At 44.1% G+C, this 19,086-nt stretch overlaps 3 protein-coding genes and 2 long non-coding RNA genes across 5 annotated transcripts in view; 2 read left to right on the top strand and 3 right to left on the bottom strand.

Moving 5' to 3' along the window:
- The first annotated feature begins 574 nt into the window (after positions 1 to 574).
- On the top strand, positions 575 to 9,798 carry LOC144088362 (ubinuclein-1-like). Its single transcript, XM_077618717.1, has 18 exons — positions 575 to 1,216; positions 1,679 to 1,810; positions 1,951 to 2,052; positions 2,580 to 2,705; positions 2,781 to 2,884; positions 2,979 to 3,471; positions 3,574 to 3,644; positions 4,209 to 4,338; positions 4,410 to 4,516; positions 4,609 to 4,719; positions 5,147 to 5,287; positions 5,372 to 5,422; positions 5,495 to 5,537; positions 5,947 to 6,946; positions 7,442 to 7,920; positions 8,043 to 8,238; positions 8,815 to 8,883; positions 9,046 to 9,798. The coding sequence occupies exons 1-18, from the start codon at positions 914 to 916 to the stop codon at positions 9,090 to 9,092; spliced, it is 3,705 nt and encodes a 1,234-aa protein (XP_077474843.1). The 5' UTR covers positions 575 to 913; the 3' UTR covers positions 9,093 to 9,798.
- A 9-nt stretch (positions 9,799 to 9,807) lies between these two features.
- Positions 9,808 to 11,314, bottom strand: trir (telomerase RNA component interacting RNase). The gene is made up of 4 exons (XM_077618716.1): positions 11,148 to 11,314; positions 10,547 to 10,940; positions 10,200 to 10,271; positions 9,808 to 10,129 (listed from the first exon to the last, which is right to left on the bottom strand). The coding sequence occupies exons 2-4, from the start codon at positions 10,829 to 10,831 to the stop codon at positions 10,022 to 10,024; spliced, it is 465 nt and encodes a 154-aa protein (XP_077474842.1). The 5' UTR covers positions 10,832 to 10,940; positions 11,148 to 11,314; the 3' UTR covers positions 9,808 to 10,021.
- LOC144088365 (uncharacterized) lies at positions 10,590 to 13,163 on the top strand. Its single transcript, XR_013304856.1, has 6 exons — positions 10,590 to 11,498; positions 11,691 to 11,793; positions 12,361 to 12,447; positions 12,539 to 12,867; positions 12,929 to 12,981; positions 13,065 to 13,163. It is a non-coding gene; the product is annotated as an uncharacterized LOC144088365 (long non-coding RNA).
- A 42-nt stretch (positions 13,164 to 13,205) lies between these two features.
- On the bottom strand, positions 13,206 to 14,859 carry LOC144088364 (uncharacterized). Its single transcript, XR_013304855.1, has 6 exons — positions 14,754 to 14,859; positions 14,031 to 14,109; positions 13,841 to 13,939; positions 13,660 to 13,747; positions 13,521 to 13,574; positions 13,206 to 13,291 (listed from the first exon to the last, which is right to left on the bottom strand). It is a non-coding gene; the product is annotated as an uncharacterized LOC144088364 (long non-coding RNA).
- Positions 14,860 to 15,784: 925 nt separating this feature from the next.
- Positions 15,785 to 19,086, bottom strand: part of hook2 (hook microtubule-tethering protein 2) — a 40,099-nt gene continuing 36,797 nt past the window's right edge. The window contains exons 22-28 of the mRNA XM_077618478.1: positions 18,743 to 18,830; positions 18,267 to 18,301; positions 18,105 to 18,187; positions 17,925 to 18,028; positions 17,544 to 17,651; positions 17,380 to 17,451; positions 15,785 to 17,305 (exon numbers count right to left, since the gene is read on the bottom strand). Coding sequence (XP_077474604.1) covers positions 17,177 to 17,305; positions 17,380 to 17,451; positions 17,544 to 17,651; positions 17,925 to 18,028; positions 18,105 to 18,187; positions 18,267 to 18,301; positions 18,743 to 18,830 — 619 coding nt within the window. The 3' untranslated portion in view covers positions 15,785 to 17,176. The remainder of the gene's footprint in view (positions 17,306 to 17,379; positions 17,452 to 17,543; positions 17,652 to 17,924; positions 18,029 to 18,104; positions 18,188 to 18,266; positions 18,302 to 18,742; positions 18,831 to 19,086) is intronic.

Here is a 19,086-nt window from a genome sequence, read left to right on the forward strand (position 1 = left end):
AGAGGTTGTTTTAACACAAAAACTAGGTTTTTAAAGTTAAATATAAATAACACCAAGGTCAATTAACCCTTACTCGGGCTGCCATTTTGGTTGAGTCCCCGTCAAATGACTTGGTTGATCACTGCCAAATATTTGTATCACCATGGAAACAGTGATGCACATTTGGAAAAAGATGCTCTCACTTGGATGCAAGGTACAGTGCTAGTGGTCAATCTATTCCAGAAAGGACCGCCTGCACTGGGTGTGGGTTTTCTTTCCAATCTGTAAGATGAAACCTTTCCACCGATCGGGTATCCTAGAAGTGCAGTTGTGCTGCTTTTTTTCCTGGCGAAAACTCATTATTTGAACTGTTAGTGTTCGATCGGTCGGAACAAAAACCTGCACCACAGCGGCCCCCGGGGACCGGTTTGGAGATCTCTCTAGTGTGCCTTTGTGTTCGAGTCCGATCCAGCATCCGCGCCTGTGCAGAACAATCGCAACCTGCACGTTCGCGCGCGACACTCCGATGGGCGTGTCCAAGAACTCTTCCGATTCCTCTATTGGACAAATGTCGTTTCCTTTCCACCCCAACTTCCGCTCTCAGCACGCCACCCGCGGAATAATGATAATAATGATCAAGATGGCCACTACAGAAGCCTTCTTTCTGTAGCTAAGCACCAATTTCATGGAATCACTTAAAACTGCAGTTTAGAACTCTTAAAGTCCCTCGTAGGCGATCGGGGCCCGCGCCAGGAATCATACTCCATGGATTCATTACGAATCGAGAGGAAATCCTCGTGATTGTGTTGCCAGCAGCAGTTATTCAAAGGAAGCTAGCTAGCCTAGTAACTAGCTGGCGACTATCTCCGGCGTTAGCTTCCCAACCGCGGAGGAGCCTGGCCCTATTTCCCTCGTCCGATCGGCCGGGGAACCGATGGCGGAACCTAGAAAAGTCCCCTTCGTCACCCTCTCGTCTTTCAACGCGTCCGCTCTCCCGAGTCCGGAGGTGAGCAAGAAACGCCGCCGTGAAGACGAGGCCATAACTTTGGGCAGTGAGCTCGGGTCAGAAGGTGGCGGAGGCGGAGGATTCGGGACCCCGGGGGCTGATGCCGCCGAGCCCGAGGAGGTCAAGCCCACCATCCGTCTCAACCTCTCTCTCTCGGAGCCGAGCGAACGTGGTTCTGCAGAGTTTAACTACATCGAACTGGTGCTCCCGACTCCTAAGCGTCCTCCTCAGGTGAGAAGCGCTTTTGGTTGCCGTGATTGGGGCGATGGGACCTCCGTCTCGGCTGTTGTTCAACTCTTTTTGTTCCATTTTGGACCTGTGTCCAAAACTAATGTTATCTCAAAAAGTATTAATACAAACCGGGACTGAGCGTCTAAGTGTATTTGCCCCAAAAATAAACAGTGAGTGGGTGGGAGGACCCTCACCGCTGCCATGCTTCTTCTGTTATGCCAAGTAGAGCTGTCAAAATCTACTTTTTTATTTATTGCTCTAATCAAATACGTAATATGCTTTCTAGAAATGTAAACTAACCATTTCATAAATATTGATCTATATTATGGAGTCTTTGGATCCCAAAAATACTTCACTCTCGATTCACAACAAGGGGCTTTGATCAATTCAATAGGATTTTATGTACACTTTTAACATCATCACTTGGTTACAGCCCTAATATATTTGACTTGTGCCTTGTAGGTACAACTTGCAGCTGCTTCAACTGTTCCTAAAGGCCTTGCACCCCCCCTGGACCCCAACGACCCACTCGCTGATGATGACAGGGAGAGACGGGAGGTGGAGGAGTTGGCCAGGAAGTTTGAAAGCAAATATGTACGTTTTAAAAATGTTCATGAGCGAGCCAGGGCATATTCACATTAAAATTTAATCTAAGATCAAATCAATGAATGGCGTTGGTAAGCAGTCATTTTTTCGTGGTGTGCTCTTAATCTAATCTAATGCCTTGCTCGTAGGGTGGCGCCGCCAAGAAGAGGAAAAAAGACAGGATGCAGGATCTCATTGATATCGGTTACGGGTACGACGAGACTGACCCCTTCATTGACAATTCGGAAGCCGTGAGTTCTTAAAACATGCACACGTCCAAATCCAACACCGTTTTATTCAAAAATATACTTCAACTCATATTTCTTTGTTTATGAAAAGAAAAAAATGACAGAATGAAATATTGACTCATTGCCTGCCATTGACCAATATAGGCTTTCAGTTCATTTCAACTAGAAGGAATAACTTAGGAATTAAAATACTAATTTTAGTTACACTTTTCCCCCCTAAAATATTTGCAAAGCATGTGGTAGAGAAGTCCACTGTGTTTTTTTAAAGTAAAAAAACAAAGATATTCAGTTGACAGGAATTTGACTTGTGTGATTATAAGTCATTTATGTTTTATGCTTAAATGTGTCTTACAAAAATGGTTTGAAAAAACAAAAGATACATTGCAATTTAGCACACTTTTTACACAGACAAACTGATCACAGGCAGCAGATTTGGTTGATTTTTTTTACTTGACTTGAAGGAAACAGTACCCTGAATTAAATATTTTTTTTCTCATATTAATGATGAACAATATTCCCTCTTTGTACAGTACGATGAGCTGGTTCCAGCCTCTCTGACCACCAAACACGGAGGCTTCTATATCAACACGGGCACTCTGCAGTTTCGAGCCGCATCGGACTCTGAAGGAGACGACACAGAGAATAATCACATAAAGGTATGTTCTTTCAAACTGTAAATGCATCATCGCTGTCTTGCATTTTTCTGATCTTGCAATCAAACATCCTTTAAGTTGAAAGACGGAGAAGAGCGGGTGATTAAAAAGCGCAGGAAGAAGCAAGATGGTGCCGTTTTGGAGGAGAAGAAACCCAAGAAAAATAAAGTACCAAAGCCCAGGTGCGATTCTCTCTTCATTGTGTATTCGTTGGCTGGTGCAAATTATAATCCGGATAATACGCTAGAATTATTTGGATTTTTGTGTTTCTGACAGAGTGTCATCATTAAATCGTCCAGAAAAGAAGAAGAGGAAGAAGCTTATGAAAGATTCCCTCCACCTGGCTAACATGTTGCGCCGCTTCACCAGGGAGAAGGAAGAGATGCGAAAACGCAATGTGGCTCCTGCTAATATGCCACGACCCCAAACCAAAGTGCCCGGCGCCAACAGCGCCGTCGTCAACAGCCAACCCAAGGCTGCCGCCGCCAACGCCGATTGTCACGCGGCGGACTTGACGTCAGACCCGGCTGTGATGTCGCTCCTCGGATCGGCCCACAACGACGTCTTACAAGACATGATGGGCGATCTGGACTTTGCGATGCTGGATTCTCCGCAGTCCCCCAGTCCTTCTCACGGGGAGAACGGCTCCTTCGGCACGGGTCATAAGGCGGGCGCCGGCCGGGGGTCGCAAGCTCACGCCGTGAACCCACCGTCGCTTCCCGCTGGTCTTCCGGGCCCTCTTTTAAAGCGCATCGAAGACCTCCGAGCGGTACGAGATTCACAGTCTCACTTGATATGTTGAACCGTTTTTTTTTTAAGACGCATCAGACACAACTGGGAATGTGTCTCTCATACTTGTGTTATGTCACAGGCATCTCGTCAGTTTGACCAAGAGGGCCGCAAAAAGTTCTTCACAATGGACATGAATAACATCCTACAAGAGTGAGTTGCATTTAAGTTTACACTCTTCTCACAGAATTAACCTTTATCATGTGTGGTCGTTTGGTCGCCGGTCTTTTGGTCGCCGGATTTTGGTCGCAGTCTTTTGGTCGCCCGGACCCAAACAACGGGTGACCAAAAGACCGGCGACAAAACAAGGTAAAACAACATGGTCTACACATCAATAAAAGCCAACAATGGCCATGAGCAGTTTCACTGAGCCGACGTGTCAGTGTATAAGAGTTTGTATGTACATGCGTTGTCCCTTTAAGAAGCGACGTCAGTCAGGGTCTTAACAAGTTCTCCAACAAAACACAATAAAAGTACAGGAAATTTGGAGCTTTTCTTTAGCCTAATAATTAATAGGGCGTTAAGTATGACCAAATAATAATTTGCAGTTTGTATTTAGGGAATTTGAGCAACCATTAAAATGGTAATTATCAATAACCTTCCGGGCGACCAAACGACCGAGTACCAACCTTTATGCATATATTAATAGACTAGATTTTTTTTTTTTTAAAGTGTACAAGTTAGCATAACATTTGTGTGCTTGTGTGTGTGTGTTAGTATCGATTTGCAGGTTCAGCAGCAGCCAGCAGATGTTCGTTCAATCATATACTCTCACTTGGAGGCTTTCGTTCCGTGTAATAAAGAAGGTCTGCTCAAGCGCCTCAAGAAGCTGAGCCTGAATATCCAGGTAGGTGTTCACTGGCTCGCCGTCTACATCATTTCACATTTATGACCATTGCACCCCACTCTTCGGAGCAGGACGACCGACTCCGTACGCCGCTCCTCAAGTTGAAGCTGGCAGTATGCGCCGTGATGCCGGAGCAAATTGCTCGCTACAACATGGACTGCATTGCTAAGATGGCAAAGTATGGGAGTTTCTTATGCTTATTTTTTTAAGGCAATTTGTCTTTCCATACAAGCACTGACATTGCGTTTCTTTGCGTCTCACTCCTCACAGACAGCATTCGGAGGAGGGAGAAAAAAACGGTTCTGAAGACGATGAGGAGGAGAAGCCAGGGAAGAGGGTCATGGGGCCTCGGAAGAAGTTTGTCTGGGACGACAAACTCAGGTATGGAGCATTTTCTCTGTTGTAAGATCAAATTGGCTTCCAAGTTAACTTGGTCCAGCTCACCTGGCACAAGAATTGGGTATTCTTGGATGTTTTTTTTTTAAGATAAGACCGTTCACTCATTTTCTTTTCTTTGCTTAAACAGTATTTGAAGTAACACTTCTAAAAATATGTAACATTCCTAAATAAAATCACCAAAAAACACTACTTTATTTTACAGGATCAAAATTGAATACCACTGATTTTTTTTTTTTTTTTCAAAATGATAAGTACACATTGCCTGCTATTGACGGCACAAAATATCCAATCACGTGGCTTTTAGGAGAATCTGCCCCAGTCATTTTTTTTATTGGGGAACATATTTTATTGAGAAGTGCTGTTTTTCCCTTCGCTGAGCATTTTTTCTCCTCTTGTTATTGTCGGTCAGGTCGTTGCTATGCAATTTGGTGCGGGTGAAGCTGAGCTGCTACGAGCTCGAGGGCAAAAACACAACTCCCGAAGATTACCTCAAAGCCTTCATGGAGACGGAGGTCAAACCTCTTTGGCCGAAAGGTTGGATGCAGGGCAGGTGTGTGTTTTTTTTTTCTTTCTCCCACTCCTAATAAGTTACAGTTACTCTTGGACAGTCCATGTATTTCTTTGTATTTACTAGGATGCTATTCAAAGAGAGCATTATGGCTCATGGTCACCTTACTGGCTACACGTGAGTAAAATGACAATTAGAGACAATTCACCGATGAATTTACCTTCATCCTAATGGCTTTTTTTTTTCCAGAGCAAAGAAAAAGATTATCACCACACCCAAAGCCAAGCCCAAGGTGACTAATGTTCATAAATCACTTAGGAAAAAAACACTGCTTATTTTTATTTTTCAGAATAATGAATGTATAAAATAAGATCAGGCAATCTATAGTATTTGATTTAAAAAGTAGTGGTACTATGTTTTGGCACTAGGTATTTGATTTTACCGTGACAAAATAATTTCATTTCACCAAGAGGATGATTGGACATCTTTAATCATCAATGGCACTCACCAAGTTCCTTAGTAAAGTGTAACATTTTCATATCGTGACATAGTAAATATCGCCCAGGCCTTTTGTGACGTTAAAATGTATCATCAATTTGTTGTTGGAACTGCTGAAATTCAGTCTGCCTGTTTACAAAAGTAGTATTTCGTGTTTGGTTACTGACTAAACAATGCTGTTAACGTGAATATTTGTTTGTCAGGAGGCGGCGTGGGTTCAGCGGACTACACCCTCAGCAGGTGTCGCGCCGTCCCCTGTTGGGCAGGTTGCTAAGCGACCGTCTCAGTCCCCATCTGAGCCCATATGCCTGGATTCCCTAGATGACGACCTGGCGGTTCCCTCCTTGGACTCCATCTCCCAGGCGCTCATGATCCTTGGCAACGCCGCCAAGGGTCTGGCACAAGGGGAAAACCCTCCCTCCCCAGATGTACCCAAGAGTGTGGCTAACCCCCCTTCCACTCCCCACGTCTCTCCTCTTATCCAGCAGCAGAAAAAGAACTTGGCCAGCACCCCCGTTTCCAGCAACCCCCGTTACACATTTACATCCTCCTCTCCCTCCGCCCCCTTCTCTCGCCCGTCCTCAGTCACCTTCTCGCCCGTATCGTCAGTCAGGGTGGATGCGATGGGGGTTGTTAAAGGGCCAGGACAGGTGCACAGACACTCGGTGTTGAACACTCAGAGAGCCGTGGGGGTCGCTGTGCCTAAAGTCAACTCTCCTGCAACTCCTTCATCGGCTAAACCCCGCCCTCCGCCCACCACGTCACCCCTGGCGCCTCCGGGGTCAAAGGTGGGGGTCTCTGCTTCCCCGTCAAGCATCATTAAATGCAGCAATAATAAAGGCATCAACAGTAGCGACCCTGTCATCATTACGTCGCCCCCATCTCGAGCCACTGTCCAGACGTCTTCCGTGCACGTGAACCCCAAAACCTTCCTGGCGACGCACTTACCCCACAGCCCGCAGGGGAAATCTACACCCTCGGCTCAGTCCCACCTGGGAGTTTCAACCACACAACAGTCAGGTTTCATCACCCCCATGCACGCCACCATCACTAAATCAAGTCACAGCGGCATCACGCCAATTGTCAAACTGACACCTCGAACCCTCACTTCGGCCCTCGCCACCCCCCCTCGCGCCCTCAGCTCTGCCACAGTCACCTCGCCCCGCACCCTCAGCTCGGCCACCGCCACTCCTTCTCGCACCCTCAGCTCTGCCACCGTCACCTCGCCTCGCACGCTGAGCTCGGCCACCGCCACTCCCTCTCGCACCCTCAGCTTGGCCACCGCCACTCCCTCTCGCACCTTCAGCTCGTCCACCGTCACCTCGCCTCGCACCCTCAGCTCGGCCATCGCCACTCCCTCTCGCATTCTCAGCCCGGCCACCGTCACCTCGCCACGCACCCTCAGTTCGGCCACCGCCACCCCGCCTCGTACCCTTGGCTCGGCCACCCCGCCTCGCACCCTCAGCTCGGCCACCGCCACCCCACCTCGCACCCTCAGCTCGGGCGCCGTCACCTCGGCTCGCAGCCTAAGCTCGGCCACCATCACCCCGTCTCGCAGCCTCAGCTCGGCCACCATCACCCTACCTCGCACCCTCAGTTCAGCTATCGCCACCCCATCTCGTACCCTCAGTTCAGGCACCATCATCCCCTCTCGCACCTACAGCTCGACCGCCGCCAACCCCCCTCGCGCCATCAGCTCGGCCACCGTCACACCCCCCGGCACCCACAGCGTGGCCAGCGCCAACCCCCCGTCTCGCACCCTCAGCTCATCCACCGTGGTCACCCCGTCCCGCAACCTCAACTCAGTCGTCACCACCTCAAGTCCGCTGGGCCCCGCGCAAATCCCCAGATCTCAGGTGATCCTCCCCTTCCAGCAGTTCTCCTCCAAAAGCCCCACGGGGCCCCGCCCAACGTTTTCAGGTGCCAAGGTCAGTCAAGGTGCTTCCGCTTCCCCGAGCAACCTGAAGAGTCCAGTCATCATCAGCAGCAGCAATCCAGCCAACAGTAGCCTTCTAAACACCTCGTCCGTCAGCAAGCATTCAGGAAGCGGACCCCCTTCGACGACAGCCTCCGCCAACCCGGGTCAGCAGCGCCAGAGGCCGGGCAGTGTGACGTCTCAGGGAGCCAAACCGGCGACGTCCGTCCCGTTGTCATCGGCCTCTTCTCAAATGCCACAGGTTCACTGCTCAATTTTTCACTAAACGTGTGTGTTGTGTATTAGGCAAAACACAGTAATGGTGACACCTGAATATTTTCCCTCATACGTTTATTCAAGAGAAATGTTTTTCCTTTTGTTCAGGTGTCATCAGCGGGTAGCAGCCTCCTTGCCTCTGGCTCGTCTCTTCCTCTGGGATTTGGAATGCTGGGGGGCCTGGTCCCAGTGTCGCTTCCCTTCCAGTTCCCCCCGCTTCTCAACCTGCCTCCTTTGGGAACCAGTACGGCCCCCAGTAGCTCTGCACCCACCAACAACTCGTCCTTCTCGACCTTGACTCAGAGTAAGTGATAGAAAAAGTTTCTGCAATTGTGTCCAAAAGCTACATTTTAAGAAGTAGACCAAGAGAAATTTTTCATTTTGCGTAGCAGTTGTTTATGTTTGGTCTGGAGAGCAATTTTGTATGCTAACAGTTGCACTGGCCTGGATTCGAACCCACGTCTCCCACTCACTCAGCCGCCAGGCTTCTCAAAAACAAGTTATTATTGGTAATTTAAAAAAAACTATTTTATTATTTGTTTAAATTAACTTTTCAGAAATACTATTTAAATGCAAAACACTAAATATATTTTTAATTGAAAAAAAGATTTAAGAATGATTTTACTATCATTACGATGTTGTGCATTGATGCCCACTATAAACTCGTGCCTTGATGGTATGTGTGCCCACTCTAAGTGTGATTGTGGAGTCCACAAGCTGTTTGTCTATGACATTCTCCCCCTTGGTTTGCCTGAACCCCCTCAAATGTGTCCGTCTCTTCTTGCGTCGGTCTCATTCCCCCAGCTGCCTTTTCCTCACTCATTCTTCTTTACCTTTTCACCCCGACGTCCTTTGTGGGCCCCCTGTCCTGTCTCCTCAGATCTGTATAAGAGCCTCCAGTCGGGGTCTCAGGTCGCTCTGCCTTCTCACTTGCAGCTTGCTTTCTCAGGTAAAATGTGAGCCTCCCTCCCCTCGTTAACCATTTTGTCATTTCTTTCTGTGCTGTGGTCGCCTGTTTCCCCCTCCCCTAATTTTACGTAGGAATTTTAAGAACTAAAAAGCCCCAACTAGGACTCGTAACCAAGCCGTGCTTTCTTTTCTTTCTACGCAGATGTTGGCCCAAGCCAGGGTGGAGAGTCAAAGAGGAAGACGCTATGATAGCAGCAGGAGCCAGGTGAGGACCCCCACCCAAAAAAAAACAATTTGAACTTGGCCCACATTAATTTCCAAAGGAGAATGAAAACTTTTTATACTTTTTAAATCGGTTTCAGCCAAACAAAAATGACAAATACAAGGCGGCAACGTTTACAAGGCAGATTTACGTCAGTCACTGTGGACACGGACAATAAATGCGTGTGAGCTGATGTAGGAGCGACAGAGTGCCTTTTGGATGTTTTTTCTCTCTGATGCATGGTCAGTGTCTACATGGTGCTCAAAACAAAAAAACAAAACAAACACGTGACGATCAGGAATGACGTGCAAGAGAGGAAAAATAAACAGGGCTGAATTGGAGCTACCCCTCACAAGATAAACACTTGTTTCTATCATACTTGAATTCTTTAGCAAGTTCCATTCTGTACAGTACTGATACGTTTTAATAATGAAAAATGTTAAAAACTATAATTTGGCTTTGGTCTGTTTTTATTCTCCATTTCTTATTGTTTGGCAATTTTATAGTTCTATTAATTGCCCTTTTAAATGGCTCAAAGGTCCTCAGGTGTTAATGGTTTCTCAAAAATACACAGGCGACCAATTTTCTCAGCTAAATGACGCCAAGCTGCATAACGGCATTCCCTTATTCACTTGCAATGCAACCGAGTTTAACACATCTAAAACTAGTAAATTTAACATAAAATAAAAAAAATCACTGCAATGAACACAGGCAGTGTAGATTTTATCAAGCCTTAACATACAGAAAACGACCGAATGCTCAATGTAAGCAAAAAGTATGAAAGATTTCCGAGCGACGTATGAACAAAGTGAAATCAAATTAAGAAAAAAACAAAACTAAAAAAGGGTGAAAACATCCAGGAGGAAAAAAATAGGTCAGAAGAGGGGCGAACGAGGTCTCTTCTGTTCATCCACGTCTACTTGACCAGCGGCCTGGTTTTATCGTCGTCTCCACACTGGTGGGCTTTATACTTTTTCACCTCAGCCATGTACTTTGACCAAGCGTCACTCTTGCCAGGCGTCGTCTGCGAGGACAGAGATTAAGAGCACGTCCGGGCAAAATTGCACTTGGGCGCCGACGTTTTCTGTCCTTACCTCCGTGTCCTGTTTTTGCTTCTTGGCAACCATGCCGGTCTTAAGGAACACACCGCCTCTGCGCTTCCCCACCTGGGTTAGGGCATAGAAGACTGACAGCATTATAGGAGGCCTTTTGCCTTTGGCAATGAAGGAGACCCCACTACATTTTGGCTGCTGCCCAAATCACCAGCCTCATGTGTGCGTGGGCCACGTCCCCCCGTGCTTAACCCGTTTATTAATACGTGCGGAATGTGCTACTGAAAAGTTAAGAGGAAGAAATTTACACTAAATTTCAGTCTGCTAGCGAAAAGCAACAGGTCAGTGCTGGCAGTTTGTTTGTTTGTGCTATCTGCTAAACCCCTTACAAAGCTGGTGACTGGAGGGGGCTTCTTATGTCCTTCCTCCGCATCTGTCCCCTCTGGCTTTTTCACCATCTCGGCTTCCATCTTCTTCTTGAACATCTCCATGAAGCTGCCGTCGTTGGCAAACGCATTGCCCGACGACGACGACGACGGGCCCTGGTGGCTTCCGGAAGGCGACTCGGGCCCGCCGCCGTCCGATTCCCCGCCGCTGCCGCTGCTACTACTGCCGCTGCCGTGGCCCCCATCGTCGGTGGGGTGAGACTTTCCGTGTCTGCGCCTTTGTTCCATGTTCACTCAATGTTTAGGAGGTTCCTCCTCCGGTTCGATGTCGGGCTGCCCCGCTTTCTGTGGCCTGCTCGGACACCTTAAGGTAGACAGTCTGCCAGACTTCCGTGATCTTCAAAGCAAAAGCGACGTATTTTGTCAAAACGGTCCGTTAGAACCATTCCGCGTAGCGGATATTTGCAGATAAACACAAAAAGCGGCGCTCGCTCGCTAGCATTGCTAATATTGCTAACGACGTTAATACCACGCTGTTCTCGCTTTTACTCACAACTACTTCCACTAGCTGCGTCAACAAGATACAAAATGGAACGTTACCTACCACGAGTATTGAAAAATCGCGCCCAGGGTCGAAGAATTGGTGAGGTTTGCCAATGTTATGAGCTAGCTTTTCAGTAAACCAATTGCTCGCAGTCGGCCATGTTGAATCTTCCCTGTGACGTCACGTCGTGGGTGTGGCTCCGACTAAGGGATCACATATATCACATAATTAAGGCTAGAAGAAAAAAAAGTGACGGAAGTCTGACAGGGGTCAGAGTTCATATAGCCGCACCCAGTCTTCAAAATGGCGGATGAGGAGTAAGTACGCGAGTGGATTGCAGAGCACCACAGAAGTGACCATTTATCGAAGAAAGACCAGATAAAGCTCTCACAGGACAATGCAGTGCTTTCGGTACGTTGTCATTTGTGGACTTTGAAGCCTCTTGTCTCATTTTAAGAGTGCTTTTTGACGGGAGCATGCTTCGATCGCGTGCTGGAACCCCACGTGGATGGAGACCGGAAAATGTTTGCAAACAAATTGGCTACGTTGCGTTACCTACAGCTCTTTATGTTTAAAAAGAAATCATTCCATTGTATGTTTCAGTTCCTCAACGACCACAGACTGCTGGGAAACATCTAGAATGTGGCCAAAACGACCAAAAAGGAGCAGCGTGTCGACGCCATGACGAGCTGTTTGTCAGTGCAAAGTGAGTCATTTTTTAAATACTAGTTTCCATTTTCTCTATCCGTGTAATAATTGTCAGCGTTCAGTATTCAGGGATTTCCTCAATTAGTTTTTTTCATGATGATGCATTCAAATTTTGAATGAAAACACACTAACTGGTCTGGTGTTAATTTTTAATAGCAACAACCTGTGTGAATAACCCACACCCACAAGTACCATCAGTGGAGGTGTTAAGAAAAAAAGTACACTTCTAGAATATACCTTTGCCCTGAGCTTGTTTTCCCTTCACTTTCTTAAGGGAAGACCTCAGGGCTTGGACCTTTTTCATTTAGTTTTACTTATGGTTAAAACCTAAAGACATTCATTCAACGATAGCGCAGGGGTCGTTTTTAATAACCATTTTCCTGTGAGGAAAAACGGAAGCAATTGTGACATTTTGGAATATTTATTTTAAAGAAATGAATGGATTTTAAATGATTGACTGGAAAAACTCATCCAGGATGCAATAACATGGGAAATGAATGTGGGTCATTTGTGCATCAAAATGGTTAAAGAAGCAAATTCATAATCATGCTGTGGTGTTTTGTAGAGGTTTAAAGCCATGGAGATGGTGGGAGAGGTGAAAGCTGTGAAAATCGACAAGACCAAAGTAGTCAAGGCAGAAGTTGTGGATGAGGTAAAACCCTTGTTTCAGGTTATTTATTTTATTTATTATTTTCATGTCGTGTACTAAACCTACTAATTTTGTATCTTGCTTCTCTTCACAGACATGATGAATGGTAGCCTTTGACATCAACATCCCCTCACTGGTAGTTGTCATTATAGAGCAGGCAGGGGTCTCCAACTCTGGTCCTTGAGAGCCCCTGTCCAGTATGTTTTCCATATCTCCCACCACATCTGAATTAAATGATCAACTCATCAGCAAGCTGTCCATGAGCTTGATCACAATCATTTGATTTTGGTGTGTTGGAAGACATGGAAAATAAACTGGATAAGGAGGGCTGGAGTTGGAGATTCCTGTTATAGACTCTTATTTTTGAGTCACAGCCAGTCAAAAAAGCAAACTAACCCACTGAGCTTCAAAGTCATCAGAAGGGTATGTGTAATATTTCTATTTTTATTCCTCCTGTAGGTTTAATATTGCTTGCCTTTTGCAGTGGGATGAAAAGAGAGATGGTACTCAAGTCATGTGATGGGAAAAGCCTTTCTGGTAAGTATCTTTTTGATAGAAAATATCTACTTTGTAGTTTTTTTGTCAAATATTTTTCACTTAATCTTATTTTTTTCTTCCAGGATTCCACCCAAGGTGAAGATGATTTTTCGTCATATAACCGATGGAAGACTGCTCTGACCTGCCTCAATTTGTGGAAAAATAAAAGTTCTTGAAATGCATATATGTATACTTCATTTACCTAGCAAAAGAATGCAAGTAAATTGACAATTCAAAGTTTTTATTACAAAATATACATTTGCACACTTAGGAGTTAATATCACATTGATGTAGCCACTTTGTTCTCCACCTGCAGACAAAATAAAACATCAAAAAAATAGAATTAACACTTAGAATAATTTTGACAGAATATTTAGGGAAAATGACTTGGTTTATTTACCATTAATTAAAAGAAAAAAAAAGACCATTAAGGGTCTTTGGTCTTTTTTTTTCCCCCAAGTGTTTAAAAAAAATCAATTGCCTCTCAAACCTACTTTAAAAATGGATTTAAATGTTTTAAAAAATAAGATCCTTCTTACCTTAAGGCTCTGTCCTCTGACTTAGCCACCATGAGCCAGAAAACTGGACTTTACCTATATGAGGGAGGAAAGTTAATTGCAACTTTAGTAAGTGAAACCTCACATACTTGGATGTTCTACAATGAACAAATAAATTAACCTTTCAGAAGACTGCCAGCATTCTCCAAAGTGTAGAGTTAAGAAGCATCATCTTCATGTGGGCAACCTGGGAAGATCACATGGGCCTGCTGCGTGCAACAACAACAAAAAAGCAAAAGTTATGTACAGAGACTGGAGATTCAACAGATAGGTTTAGGTGGGTTGTTTGGAACTAGTTTTACCTTTTATCTGGCCCAGTCTCCTCTCCTGTAACCTCAAGGGTTTGAGTGTTCGGGGCATTCAGGAAGAGCTGCAGGTTGATCCAAATGAGGGAAAACTTGCTAAAGAAAAAAATCAAAAGTTATCATATATAGAGACTGGAGATTCAATAGATAGGCTTAGGTGGTTTCTTTTTTTGGAACTAGTTTTTACCTTGATCTGGCCCAGTCTCCTCTCCTGTAACCTCCATGTTTGACTATTCTGGGCACACAGGAAGAGCTGCATCTTGACACTAAACAAAGAAAAATGGATTTAACCAAGCTATTTTGGAGTGCCAAACACTTATTACAGGAAAGAAAAGAAAAAGCAAAAGAAAATTAATAAACAATCAAGATAAAGAATGAATGAAAATAAGTTACAGTGCACCATGCTATTTCCCCTTTTCCAGACATGATTAAATATGCAGACTGACGTTAAGAATTAGGAGAAAGTTAGTTTTTTGTATAAATGATTCTTTTTGGGGAAACAGGTGTTTAGCACTGGCAGTGAAAACTATCATTACATACAACACGCCAGGAACTAATAAATCGTGCCTCTGAATGTCATTTTTGAGTGAGCCTCTACCCTACACACTGTCCGTTGATGTTTGATTGAATCAAAAGTCTTTCTACACGACTCACTAACGGAGAAAACTGACAATATACTTTGTAAGTCAAATGGGAGGCGTCGTCCTTGAAGCTAATGCTAAGATAACTAGTCACATGGAGCACACAGCCGGTAGGAAAAAGAAGCCCAAACTTCAATTATCGACGGTGTGATCAACCTGGCATTAAACTAACATATTTGTTGGCGTTTTTGGCTCAATCGATTCCTAAACAAATCTCCCGGTAGCGTGATAAAAATGCACTTAGGCCAGTAAATTGCTGAACGACTTACCTCGTTGGCGTGCTAGTCAGCATGGAAAGGCCAGTTGGAAAAGACGAGCTACTGCGCATGTCCCCTAATTTATTCAACTGTGTCACTAATCGTCGTAACCACGCCCATATTGTCCCGCCATATTGAATGTGGAAAAGATGGTGGCTTGCTTACCGTGCTCCACGAGAAGCCTTACTATAAATGGTCTTTTATTTAAGAAAAAAAGCCTTACTATATATTGTCTTTTTTTATAATAAAAGCCTTACTATACATGGTCTTTTTTAAGAGAAAAAAGCCTTACTATTCATGGTCTTTTAAGAAAAAAAGCCTTACTATATATATGGTCTTTTTTAATGAAAAAAAAGCCTTACTATACATGGTCTTTTTTTAAAGAAAAAAGCCTTACTATATATATATGGTCTTTTTTAATGAAAAAAAGCCTTACTATACACGGTCTTTTTTTAATGAAAAAAAAAAGCCTTACTATACATGGGCTTTTTTTAAAGAAAAAAAGCCTTACTATACATGGTCATTTTTTAAAACAAACAAACACTAGGCAGCCCGGTGGATTGAGTGGTTAGCACGTCAGCCTCACAGTAGGGGTCCTGGGTTCAAATCCAGGTCAGTGCACCTATGTGGAGTTTGCATGTTCTCCCCAGGCCTGAGTGGGTTTTCTCCAGGTACTCCGGTTTCCTCCCAAAATTCCAAAGACAAGAATGGTAGGCTGATTGGACACTAAAATTGCCCCTAGGTATGAGTTTGAAAGTGAATGGTTATCCTTCTGGTGCCCTGCGATCGGCTGCCCACCGATTCAGGGTGTCCCCCGCCTCTGGCCCGAAGTCACCTGGGAAAATCTCCAGCACCCCCGCAACCCTAGTGAGGATAAAGCGGTTCAGAAAATGAAAACAAAACTGTGTAACACATTGTCACCTTTTCATGTTGATAATTCCACCCTCAATCCTGTCACTAAACTAAAAGCAATTCCTCAAACATTCTAAATCAAATCATTCCATTGCATTAAACATTGTTATAAAACACAAATCACAAAATACTATCTTTCATCTCCCATTTATTTGTAGTGCAAAAGTGGAAAAGACAGACTACTAAATGTTTAACTTGTCTGACCCTGGATCAAGTTCAGTATGCTATCGTCTCATTGACCAATTTTCGAACAAACAAAAGGAGAAAACGTGTCACACCAAACACACCAACACAAACCACAAAAAAAATCTGCATGCAAATTTTGATCTACAAAGACAACAGCATATGTTGACACTTGACAAGATGAAAGACAAGACACAAAGCAGCAGCTTTACCATTGGATGTATTATCACCATGACATGCTTAAATGGACACATCTGTAGAAAAAAAAATCATTTTCTTCAAGTGCAATCTTGAAAATAGTCTGCTTTGAGTACAGTAGTAAAAATCTTTAAAAAAAACGTAGTGTTGCGACATATTTGGAGGCCCTTCCATTGCCTACATTCAAATTTCTGTAGTGTCTAAAGTGGTGAGTGCCTTTAGGATTGACCCACAACCATTAGTACCCTGCTTGAAACAAATGAGGGAAAAAAAAAGTCACATGAAATTAAACTCATGAGAATTAGGACATGCATATAAAAGCTACTAAATCTAAACAAACACAGGGTGACGTGCTTTTCAGCTAACATCTACAGAAAATATGACAAAAGGCAAATACTCCAAAATTCATTGAAAATATCCCATACTTCATTTTGAACCCCAAGAGGAAGAATTTGGTGAGAATATCAAGGCCACTACGCGAAAGTGCTTTGGCTGATCATGTGAACGCTGTTTCGGGACTATTATTCAAGTGAAAACAAGTTTAAATATAGGATACGTCCTATTGTGCAGATTAAGGCAATTCACATGAAAAGGAAAAAATACAGCTAACCAAGTGGTTGTACTTTTACAGTGTATTAACTCTTTGCTTGCCAATGACAGCGCTCGACGTGCAATCCATTTGAAGTGGGAGTGGCAGCGAATGTTCCCACTTCAAATGGTTTGGATGTCTACCTGTGGGAAACACATTTCTAATTTGCCTAGACATCTATGATCATCAATGGCAATAGCAAGAGTTAATTGAGGTATTTCATTGTGGCGTAATATCAACCTTATTGCCACATTATAAATTCTTCCTCTGTTCCATACGTCTCCGGAAGACAGTAGGACCACGTCACTAGAATTCTAGCAACGCTAACTCTATTAAAAGTGACTAAAAAGACAAAAAATAAAATAAAAATAAAAGACTATACAGTTCTCCAATAGACTACCAGTCACCTTAAAAGGTGAGACAGATTTTTTTTTTTATCGCTTCTGCTCTTCCAAACACGGATTTGCAGCTACGAATTCTGTCATTTCATTACCATGTTACGCCACAAGGAGGCATGTACAGCAAAGGAGTGCCAGGCAGGGAGACAGAAGAGTTATCTCGGGTGAGTCCGAGCAAGGCCTCGCTTCGCGTTGGTGGCCAGCCTCTGCTGAGCCAGGAAGGACATGGATTGGTTGGGTGAGCTCAGCCTCTCGCCCGCAACTCTCTGATGCAGGGCCATTCCCTGAAATAGCAAGGAAAGTTGGACCAACATGAAGTAAATGGAGTAGACATTTATCCAAATTGAACATTTCTTACCATCTTGTGCCAAGCGCTAATGATGAGTTTCTCCTCCTGTTCGTGTCTTGAGCGGCTTTTTTCATAATCACGCTTAATACGACAACACATTAGTGGCGTGTTAGCCAAAATATGTTATTAATGTAATGAAGCCAGATATATTTGTAACAATATCATTGTCGTACCTCAAGGTGGTGGATTTTTCTGTCTTTTTCTCTCAGCTGGTTCTTCATGGCAAGTATCTCAGGTGCTGCCATCACTGGCTGTTGTTTTGAATCCAGGGTATTCACCACCTATATTGTTATATTATATGTATGTGTGTATGTATATATATATATGTTAAAAACAGTTTAAATTTGTTTTTAAAAATCCAATTTATTTCCTTGACAAAAAATTTGGTGGTCATGCAAAAATTAATGAATGCGTATCAGTAGTTTGGAGATCCAAAATGGTAATAAACCATTTCAGAATTAACATTTATTTTATAAATGTGAGACTTTTGACAACCATAATACCTGCAATGTGTGACACATGGAGCCAATGATGTTTTTGTGAAAGTGACTGACCGTTCTTGCCTTCTCCACATAGCGCTTATATCTCTCCTCCATCTGTTTCATGTCCTCATCTTTCTTCCTCAGAATCTCCTGTAGTTCGCCTATCTTCTTTGCCACTGAGTGAAACATTTATTTTTATCAACACGTGTAATTACAAGATGCAAAACTTTTTTTAAGGGGAAAAAACTCAACTGTTGCTGTCCACCTTGGGCTCCAAATCATCAATGACTTCTCTTTTATTTTGCAGATCCATGTGGGCTTCATGGAGCATCTCTCTGGAATGACATGTGATTTGACTCTTCTGTTGAAACATTAAGACTGTAAACACTATTGGAGTCAAACGACAATACTTACAAATGCTCCTCCAGCTTTCTCTTCAATAAGGAGGACTAAAGCGAGGAAAATAAGAACATTACATGATTAAATTCAAAACCATCCGCATGCTTCTTTAAAAGAGGGGCACACGATCACACAAAAGCAAAACAAAAGCTGTAAATCCAAGCTGTTAAAGAGTTGAATCACAGGCCATTTGGACAGAGGGTGGGCCGTACTTACGATGGCCTGATTTTGGCATGGTTGTTCGGTGGGGCAGGCGGGAAGGGACAAGACAGACAGAAGGGCAGGCGTTAACGTTGACTCAGCAAACACAGTTCTAATTCCCACACAAAGTAGTTAAACTAGGCCAAATACTGCAGTAGCAAACAGTTATTTTCGTCAGGCTTCGAGTTTTTGATTAAAAAAAATAGCATTGATTGTCCAATGTATTTTTTGTTTCTGTTTATCTTGCCAAGATTATCAACGTGACAAGCGACTGGAAACAAAGCACTCACATCTTCAGTCTTGCTGTCCTGCTCTTGGAGTGCTTTCTGGAGTTCTTCAACCTGAGATCGCAACTCCGATATCTGCTGCTGTTGAAGCCTGAAGAGACAGAACAATGGCTTTGTTGTGGAGGAGTGAGCATAGAAGAGGGGGATGAAATGCAAAAGTTGAACGTGTGGGAAGAAAATAAGTAGTGAAAAAGCATTGATCCTTGTGCATCTGCGCGCTGCTGGGCCATGCGTTGCCACGCTCTACTGAGCATGCTCACGCCAGTCCTCTCCTCCTGTTACTGAAGATACTTCCCACACCTTGGGCCTGGTGTTGCCTGGATGCATACACACACACGCACACGCAC

Source organism: Stigmatopora argus, chromosome 14 (genome assembly GCF_051989625.1).
Source record: "Stigmatopora argus isolate UIUO_Sarg chromosome 14, RoL_Sarg_1.0, whole genome shotgun sequence".
In the NCBI taxonomy this organism is placed as follows: Eukaryota; Metazoa; Chordata; class Actinopteri; order Syngnathiformes; family Syngnathidae; genus Stigmatopora; species Stigmatopora argus.

Excerpts from the sequence above, each read along its gene's own strand:
- trir (XM_077618716.1), bottom strand. The coding sequence starts at position 10,831 with ATGGAACAAAGGCGCAGACACGGAAAGTCTCACCCCACCGACGATGGG. Across the intron at positions 10,272-10,546 it reads CCCCTCCAGTCACCAGCTTT|GTGGGGAAGCGCAGAGGCGG; the intron begins GTAAGGGGTTTA and ends GCCCTAACCCAG. Across the intron at positions 10,130-10,199 it reads AGCAAAAACAGGACACGGAG|ACGACGCCTGGCAAGAGTGA; the intron begins GTAAGGACAGAA and ends CTGTCCTCGCAG.
- LOC144088362 (XM_077618717.1), top strand. The coding sequence starts at position 914 with ATGGCGGAACCTAGAAAAGTCCCCTTCGTCACCCTCTCGTCTTTCAAC. Across the intron at positions 2,885-2,978 it reads AATAAAGTACCAAAGCCCAG|AGTGTCATCATTAAATCGTC; the intron begins GTGCGATTCTCT and ends TGTTTCTGACAG. Across the intron at positions 8,239-8,814 it reads CTTCTCGACCTTGACTCAGA|ATCTGTATAAGAGCCTCCAG; the intron begins GTAAGTGATAGA and ends CTGTCTCCTCAG.